The following is a 9,971-nucleotide window of genomic DNA, read 5'->3' as shown; positions in this document are numbered from 1 at the left end:
AAAAGAGAGAATAACCAGAAATAATAGGCATTTTTTTTCAGTTGATAAATAATTGGGGGGAGGGGGTTAGCTCTGTTCCATAACACAGCAGTACATATATTAATATGATGTATCTTCCTATCATCATGGAAGTTAACCATTATTGATCCAACAACGTGGGAGTTCAAAAATATCTCATTAGCAGTAAAACTGGTTGCCATAAATGAAACAATAACATCTCTCCTAATATCTTTCAAGAAAACAAAGATGGCTGATACTCGTAGAATTACGTGCAGTGGAGTGCATAATGGGAATGTTTGCGAGAGAAAAATACAATCACCATTGTCGCTGATGTAATCAGAAAAGCACCAGCAATGGGGAGGCTTGAAGTCATAACCAATGAAGGCAGAGTTCAAAACCAGGAGTGTTACAACCCTTAGACTTAGCTTCCAGACTAGAGATAAGTACAGAAGTAATATAAGGAATGGATCATATTTTGTGGTAACAGTATACAGCATGGAAGGGACACACATTTTTTTGATTTGGCATATGAGGAAGTAATCTTAAATGTATCACCATTCTCTAGGAGAGAGTGACATTTCATTCAGATATTTGAACAATTCTCTGTAAAAATCAGTCACCCAGAATCCAATAGACTAAATAAGAGGACAAAGTAAAAGAAAAAAATGGCAGCGAGCTATTCTCCTTTTAATTCCTTCCCATAATTTCTTTCCTTTGAAGTCAGATCTGATTCAACATAAGATACAAAAGTTCTTTTCCTATAAACAACATTCAAGCATTAAGTCACCTGTAAACTGGCTAAAGGAATGAATGGGCTTCAGACATGGTCCCAAAGGCTATTTGAAAAATTCTGTACTTTTGGGATCAAAGCTATGTATGTCTCCCCCCATGACTTAAGTAATTTTGCTGTTGTCAGTACCTCATTATAGAGTTCTAATAATTGCATTTCTAATTTTTTTGGAGCTTTTTATACAGTTCCCCTGGGAGACCATCTGGTCCCGGTGTCTTATTGTTTTTCTGTTTCAGGATTGCTTCTTGCAGTTCTCTTAATGTCATTTCCCTGTTTATCTCTTCTTTATCCTCTTCCGGGATCGCAGGTAGCCCTTTTCCTTCTAAGTAATATTGGATATTTCCCTCTGGTACGTCTTTCTTACTATATAATTCCTCAAAAAAACTTTTTAACAATGTTTTTTCTTTTCAGTTTGATGTTGTAGCGTATCATCAGCATCCTCCAATTGTTGAATTGCTCTTTTTTCTTTTTCTTTCTTAAGTCTATAGGCTACCCACAATCCGGCTTATTCGCGTGTTCAAAATAATTCCATTTTATCTTTTTCATGTCTTGTAACCATTCATTTTGTACTAACTATTCAATTTGTGTCTAACCATTATCCTCTCCATATCTGCTGTCTTATTATGTGGTGTTTTTTCTAACTCCTTAAGAGTATCTAGTAGTTTAGTTTAGTTGTTCTCCTATTTTTTCCTTGTATCATGTATTATATGAAATTGCTAGGCCCCTGATGTATGCTTTAGTTGTGTCCCATAGGTTTGGAATTGATGTTTGTTGTTTTTTGTTTTCCTTCAGAAAGAACTCCAATTTTTTCCCCATCATCTTAACACATTCTTTTTCTTTTAGGATCTTCTTGTTTAGCATCCATCTTCTGTTTTTTCAATTCTTTCCAAATTATTTTAATAGGATTATGGTCCACCCATGTTTTAGTTTCCATTTCTATTTCTTTTATATTATGTTCGATTTCCACATTTGTCCATAACATATCTAGACTTGACCATGATGTGTGTGGTGCTGAATAGTAAGTATACTGTTTTTTGTCTGGATTTCTTTCTCTCCGTATATCTTTTAATCCTAATTCTTCTGCCATTTGATCAAATACCTGGTAATGTTTTCCTTTTCCTTTTTCCCCCTGGATTTTCAGGGAAGATTCGGACTATCAATTAATTCAAAATTACAGGCCCATATCCCTTTTAAATGTTGATTATAAAATATGTATGTCCATAATGGCAGAAAAATTCTGTACTTGAAATCTCCACAAGTTTTCATCCTCCAGGTTTCACTTGACTACTCCTTTCCTACATTCACATGTCAAAAAGTAATGGCAGAACCTCAAAAAAAGTGCAACAACACATTGATTCGCTGGATCAACTTTGGAAAATTTCCCCAATCTTCTGGTGCTCTATAGAAGTTCTTCAACTCTTTCAAGCTGATGGGAGAATGAGAACCTAAGCACAATATATATGGAAAAAATCAATTTTAGGGAAATTGTTCCAGAGTTTGGGAATGGAAAGAAATGGAAAACTGGAACAACTTGCAGCAAATACCTCATAGCTTCTATGACAATCCTGACTCCTTCCATAGTAAAAAGAGTTATGTCCTTCTGGAAATGCAGGCGCAACGGATAGAGAGATCAGGCTCAGAAATTTAAGAGGCTGATGGCAGATCTCAGTCTATTCAAGGAAGAGAGATATCTCTGCATATTGTCTCTTCCTTCTCCCAATATCAAGCAAACTTCTGATGTCCAACCAGTCAAAGGTACTTGTGCGTGAAGTGTGACAAAAGGCAGCAAGAAAAATGTCCAGTTGTTTAAAAGCTGGAGAGGGGCTGATAAAATGGAGATGAAACCCCAGGCAGCCAGCAACTGTTCTTACTTGTCAATGAGTCCTCCTTCCTTCAGCTTGAAATAAAAAAACTTTTCCAGGGTGTTGGCACACTTACAATAATCACTCTCAGGAGGGTTATACTCACGACAATTGGTAATGACACGTTGCAAGTCAGCAATAAAGAGCTTCTTGGTAATATAATAGCGATTCTTGAGCCTTTCTGTCATCGTCTTCAGGTCTGCAGGAGTAGGTGGAAGGAAGAAATATGATCAATTATACAAGAGAAAATGCAAAAATGCATATGCCTTTCTGACCTTATAATTAATTATAAGTTAACAACTCTCCTAAAAACAATGAAAAGGAGGAAAGACACATGGGAAGAAACATGTAAATGCAAGCTACAAAATCTTCTAGAATTGTATATAGTTCATGAGTTCATGTAAATGCAATTAGAAGTATCAAAATAGCTGAAGGTAAACTCAGACCTCAGTTTTAAGAAAATTAGTAGAAACTGCCAGTAAAATATTTCCAAAAGGCAACTCTGTTAGCTTGTGAAAAACACAAAGCCAGTAACTGTTTGAAGATTAATTTAGTTATTATAAATAAGTGTTATTTTATAATAACATTGGCTTGAAGTGGAGCATAAAAAGCTCACCTATTTGGCAATTTGTGCCTCCCACTAATAGCCTCAATTGATTTCAATGACACACTTGCCAAAAATCAATAACTTACCTTCCACTATTCTGATGCCCAAAATTAGATGGTAAAATTTACTGAACACCAAAATACTCCAAAATATCCCACCTGGAAAATTAGAATATTTCATCCTTTCTTACATACATAACAGAGGCTTTTCATCTGCTGATGTCCTCAACACCTTTCATCTGGTCCCTGACTCAAAATGTTTCCCATTCCTAATTTGTGCTATAATAGTGTTAAGAATACTGCAAATCTTTTTGGTTGTCTATGAAAAAGATAATGGATCTTTTTGGATGTCCAATGGAAGATAATCTCCCCCAGTTCCATAACATTATTATAATCCAATGAGAGATTACTCTCCAACCATTTAAATAAGTTATTTTTTTCACATCAGTTACATATATTGACTGAACCCATAATTCTTTTACTCAACAGAGCTGATTACTTCTTCAGGCAAACTCCATATCTAGCTGCCTACCAATGGGAAAGCGGATAATCTCATAGTAGTCAGGAGCTTCAGATTTCTTCACTGGTTCCATAAATGGCCATGCACTAGGATGGGTCTGATAAGTGAAAAGACAGTTAGCAACTTGAGTAATAGTTTTTTTTTTTCAAACAAACAAACAGTAGTAGGTATTTGAGACATATTAGTAGTCTTCTGTTGGATGGGCAAAGGAAAAATGGAAAAAGGGAAGGTATTTCTGGCAGAAAGAAAGTTTTCTACCAGAAATATATTTTTTCACATTCTGAATATTTTAGTTTAACTTCTTGCTAAACAAAGAATTGTTTCACTCAAAATCCCACCCAAGCTTACTTTTAAAAATACTGTTTTGTTACCACTGTTTATGTGTTTTGTTTTCCATAATATATATTGCCCTTTTATCTATTTGTATTATAATCAATTAATATATATTCTGCTTGTACTTAAAAAAAAGAAAATAGCTACAGGTAATCCCTGGATTAATGACTAATTGGGATTTTCATAATTAAGCGATGTGGGTTATAAAGCGAGATATCATGTGACTTCACTGCTTAGATATGTCAATCCTAAGCAATCCATGTAACTGTCGTTAAGCAATGATCACAGGTCATTAAGCAAGGATCTTCTCACAATTTCTTGCCAGCTTCTAATAGTGCAAGTCAGTGGGGAAGCCAGGAGGAAGTTGCAAGCCTCACATGTTTTGCAAGTCAATGTAGGGGTTGGTGCACAAATGGCACAATGCTAGTGCAACAGGACTGGGGATGGTTGCTGACAGGAGAGGAAAACTTACCAAACCGACTAGTGACTTTCTGCCGGCTTCCCCTTTGTCTTTACTTGTGAGAAGCCATGGGACTGCTGTGACAGCTGGAACCTCGAGGATCAGTCATAAATACCACTCATTCAGCGCTGTTGTTAACTTCCAACAACCTCGGAACAAGTGGTCATTAACCGAGAGCTACCTTTATTTAAAATCTAGTCCTGACTATGCTATTCACAGATCAGGGCAAAAAATTCAGGAAAGGTTCGGCAAGTTTCACTTGTCTAGACGCCCCAACACTGAGTAACCACACTTCATTTTGACTGTCCTTTGACTGTTAGAGAAAAGTTCCCATTTATACTCCGTGATCCTGGAGTCCCGATTACCTTGATTTGAGCAAGAAGATTTTTCAAAGTAGTGTACAACTGGTCTGGATCCTTGAGCTCCTTTCTGGAAGGAAAAATTTTAAAACAAGAGGTTTTGGTGATGAAAATATTCGAAATTGCAAGAGCGACAGAGTATTATAGAGATTTCTAAATGACCACACCAACTCCAACTGGCTTCCCTCTAGAAAAGTGAAGATTATGTCAACTTTCATGAGATCATCACAGTGTCTGGATGAACCTATGGTTTAATGTAGCAATATATTTGCTTCCGGTTTGGGCTTCTTCAGCGATGGACTGAAATCGCGATTGTCTGTGGTTTTGATCCGTGCTTGCCACTGGAGCGCCCCGAGCCGCCCAGTTTTGGGGCTGAAGTCACCCTGTAGAAGTGGTGAAGAAGGGGGAGCCATCAGAGGGATTGAGGAGAGCTGCATCTTTCTTCCTCGGCTGGCCATCACTCCCTTTCCCAAAGGCGGTTGCAGCAGTGGTCAGAAATGGCCACCACAAAGAAAAACCCGATCGGACAAGATTGTGCAGGAGGAAGTTTAAAGGAGAAAGTTTGACTGACCGGATGGAATGGAGAACATCTATTTAAGGGACCTGGAACCTGAATTTTAAAGACTAATGCTATTCCTAAAAAGGATTTAGACCTGCAAAAGAGAAAGGGAAAGGAAACAGAATTGGCTTTTTTTTCTCTTTAACATTGACAGTTTTAACTGACTTGGAATATTAAGAAGAAGAAATTCGAATAAGAAATTGATACTAATCCACTTTGACATTAATAGGCTATTTCTAGCTGAAAATAAAGTGTCAAAGGGATAAAGATTCTTGGATAATTTAAAAACGTTATTTAAAAAAAGAAAGAAAGCAGCGGAGGGAAAAAGGAAAAAAGGGTGGAATCTGGAAAATGGAGGAGACCACCTGGAACTTAAAAAAATTGATAGTGGAATTTTAACAAGTCTTGCAAAAGATACATTGTAGCTGAAACTTTGTTACAAGAGAACAAAGCCCCTGGAAAGAGAAAGTGAGAAAAGAAGCAAGAAACAGTTTTGGATTATTGGATGATTCCTGGAACTCTGGATGGAGGATCCTAATGAAATAAAATAAAATCAATTGGGGGTTGTTTAAAATTTTTTAAAATGGCATCACTCCTTGAAGAGTTAAAAATGAGACTTAAAGAACAAAAAGAAGAAGCACAAGACGGGAGAGGATCTTTTGGCTTCGTATTTCAATTTTTAGAAATGGACATCTTGAACTATGAAAAACAACAAGAAACGCTTGCAGAACAAGAAGGGCGGGACAACGAAGCCACCTTTAATGACCAAGCAACTTTAAGCGGGGTAGAAAAGGGAAAGTGGGGAAAGGGAGTTAAGAACTGAAGCACTAAAGCAACAACCAAAAAAACCAGTAATTTGAAAAGTAATCATAACATCAGGAAGAAGCAGAAGGGAGGATCACAGAAGGGAGAATCAGATAGAAAAGGGAATAAAAAGGGAAGGGAGAAGAAGAGAGGGTAGAGGGAAAGGAAAAGAAGCTACAAAAGACAGAAACAAGATATAGAGGTACACGAAAAACGTACAAGAATTAAAGGGATAAACCTATAAAATATTACAAGTGGTAAGAAAGAAAACACTGAAATACAAAGGCAAGGAGATTGTGGTTTTAAAACAAATACCTGGAAGAGAGAGAGAGATGAGAAGAGAATACCAATTCCTGACTAAAATGTTATTGAAAAAAGAGGTGAATTATAGATGGCTGATTCCAGAAGGACTAATGTTTACATGGCAAGAACAGAGACACAGAATTGATTCAATTGAGAAAGCAGAATTATTCTACGCAGAATTTTTTGGAAGGAGAGAGGAAGAGGCAGAAAAAGAGATCTCACTAATTGAATTCCAAGAGGACCAAATGGGGACTGAAAAAGAAGAAGGCGCAGTAGGTGGACAGGTGGAAATCAAAGAACAACATGAACTAAGATCTACGAGAGCTGCCAAACCTAATTACAAAATATAATCATGGAAGAGAAAAAACTGACTACAATGAATATAAATGGACTTAACTTAGCTGTTAAAAGAAGGAAATTTTTTCATAAATTAGAGAAATTAAAATTTGATACAATTTGTCTACAAGAAGTACATATTAAAAACAATATGAACTGTTGGCACAGCTAAAATTAGGGAAAATATTTACTTCTTTGACTTAATGTAAGAAAAGAGAAGTGATTTTATATATTAAAGAGACTATCCCAGCATAATTGATTCATACTGATGAAGATGGAAGAGTATTAATGGTGGAAATAATGGACAATAATATGAAAACATTCCTGATTGCAATTTATACTCCGAACGATAAACAAGAAGAATTCTACAAAAAATTACACGTGAAAATAATTGGACTGGACTATGTTAATATAGTTATGATGGGAGATTTCAATGGAATTGTAGACAATAAATTGGATTATACAGCAACAACAAAGCAAAACCGAAAGACTCTCCCTAAATCCTTTTTTAAAATGATAGATGAAATAAACTTAAAAGATATATGGAGAGAAAGAAATGCTAAAACCAAACAATATACTTTTTTTTCAAATAGACATTTATCATGGTCCAGAATAGATATGATTTGGATCTCAACAGAACTAGTATCTAACATTCAAGAAACAAACATTGAAACAAGTACTTGGGCAGACCACAATCCAAAGACAATTAAATGGAAAGGACAAAAAAGAAGATCGAGATGGACACTAAATAATACTATTTTAAAGGAAAAAGACTTTACAAAATGGATGGAGAAAGAATTGGCCTTCTTCTTTAGAGAAAATAAAAAAGAAGATACTTCAATTCAGAATGCCTGGAACACAATGAAGGCATATGCCAGAGGCTTGATAATAGACTATACAAGGAAAAGGAACATCGGGAAAAGGCAAGCCACTAAAGCTTTAGAAGATGAACATAAAAGACTACAGAAAATGCCACAGAAAAAAGACATTAAACTAAAATTAGACATAATTAAACATAAAATGAGTCAAATAGAGAAAGAAGAATTGGCACAGAAAATTAGAAGTGCTAAACAGAACTACTTTGAAGATGCAAACAAACCAGGTAGATGGTTAGCATACAAATTGAGAAAGGAGAAAGAATCAAGGAAAATATTGCAGTTAATAGATGATCAAGTTTGCTACGGCAATAAAAAGAAAAAGGAAATTATTTGAGACTTTTATGGGCAACTATATAAGCAAGAGAATATTGATGAGGAAAGAGTCAAACAGTACTTACAGAATGCTAACCTACCTAAGATACCTAAAGAGACTGAAAAAATGTTAGAAAGCAATATAACAATGATGGAATTAACTGAAGCACTTAAGAAGCAAAATAATGGAAAAGTCCAGATGGGCTTCCGGAAGAATTTTATAAAACATTACAAGAACCGCTGAGTCTTCCGTTGCTAGAAGTCATGAACGAAGTTCAAAAAAACCAATTCATCTTTATACCTTGTTTCTGATTTCTGATTGTTTTTGATTGTTGAAATACAAGAACAATACAAGAATTGTTGAATACAAGAACAATTACATTAAACTTAAACAACAGATAGCATTAGATTTGATGAAATGGGAAAATCTACAACTGTCATTAATAGGGAGAATTTCAACAATCAAGATGAATATCCTACCCAGAATTTTATACCTGTTTCAAACAATACCAATTAGGCTTGGAAAAGACTATTTTGAAGATTTAAATAAAATTGTGTTGAAATATATATGGCAAGGAAAGAAAGCGAGAATAAAGTTAAAACTTTTACAAGATGCTAGAACTAGAGGAGGATTTGGTTTGCCTAATTGGGAGTTGTACTACCAAGCTACAAATTTGATGTGGGCTAAGGAATGGATAACATTAAGAAATACTAGATTGTTGACACTAGAAGGACATGATTTGTTGTTAGGCTGGCATGCTTTTCTATGGTATAAGGGAACTAAAACACAGGGCTATTTTAGAAGACATCATATACAGGAATCTTTGTGATTAAATTGGGAGAAGATTAAAAGACAATGTTATTTGAAAATTCCATTCTGGTTATCGACTATTGAAGCATTTTCCTATCCTATAATATACAAGAAGGAACAAATAGTTAGATATGGGGAAATATTGGATGAAAAGGGTGAACTTAAATCGATGCAAAAACTAGAAGAACAAGGTATAAAGATGAATTGGTTTTCATTTGCGCAAATACATTCAAGGTATGATGAAGATTTTAAAACAGCAGGATTCTATGATAAATTGACTGACTTAGATAAGATTTTGACAGGTACCGATGAAAAGGTGATTAAAAATTATATGGTTATTTATTGGAAATTAAACTAGAAGAAGAACAAGTTAAAGAAACTATGATTGCTTGGGGAAAGAATTTTGGATATGGGATTGGTTTAGAGAAATGGCAAAAATTGTGGTTTCAAAATTATAAAATGACAATGTCAACAGCATATAAAGAACATTTGTATAAGATGTTTTACAGGTGGCATTTCCCTCCGACAAGAATAGCAAGAATGTTCAGAATAAATCCCAAAAATGTTTGAAATGTCATCAGATACCTGGATCATATTACCATATGTGGTGGACTTGTGAGGATGCTAGAAAATACTGTACTAAAATTCGCATGTGGTTGGAAAAAAATGATAAAGAAACATATAGACTTGAAACCAGAGATTTTTTTATTGGGAATTTTACCTGATACATATAGTAAAGATTTGAAATACCTGATTGTAAATGTATTAACAGCGGCTAGGATTGTATTTGCTAAAAACTGGAAAAATGAGAAAATACCATCGCAGGAAGAAATCATTAAGAAAATATTGGAATGTGCTGAAATGAGTAGATTGACATTTGAAATTAGAGAACCAGAGCATAAACAATTTTATAAAATTTGGGACCTTTTCTATCAATGGTTAGATAATAAAACACAATAATAGAATATCTAAAATTTTAGAAAATAATGAATATATAAAGATGTATTTCTTTTTTTGATATCATATCTATAAAATATT

At 34.8% G+C, this 9,971-nt stretch overlaps 1 protein-coding gene across 2 annotated transcripts in view; it reads right to left on the bottom strand.

Annotated features, from left to right (window-relative positions):
* Positions 1–666: 666 nt before the first annotated feature.
* Positions 667–9,971, bottom strand: part of KAT2A (lysine acetyltransferase 2A) — a 34,922-nt gene continuing 25,617 nt past the window's right edge. Inside the window, exons 16-19 of one of the 2 annotated variants that reach the window (XR_015740328.1) lie at positions 4,937–5,000; positions 3,791–3,875; positions 2,335–2,851; positions 667–2,235 (exon numbers count right to left, since the gene is read on the bottom strand). Coding sequence is in view for 1 of the 2 variants with exons in the window: in XM_026710915.2 (XP_026566700.1) it covers positions 2,658–2,851; positions 3,791–3,875; positions 4,937–5,000 (343 nt within the window). In the remaining variant the exon portion in view is untranslated. Of the gene's footprint in view, positions 2,852–3,790; positions 3,876–4,936; positions 5,001–9,971 lie in introns of both variants that reach the window. The other variant, XM_026710915.2, reaches the window with a different exon arrangement.

This window comes from Pseudonaja textilis, chromosome Z (assembly GCF_049901715.1).
Source record: "Pseudonaja textilis isolate UNSWEBS1 chromosome Z, rPseTex1.2, whole genome shotgun sequence".
In the NCBI taxonomy this organism is placed as follows: Eukaryota; Metazoa; Chordata; class Lepidosauria; order Squamata; family Elapidae; genus Pseudonaja; species Pseudonaja textilis.
Note: the sequence above shows the minus strand (reverse complement) of the source record. Positions and strands in the feature narration are given on the sequence as shown.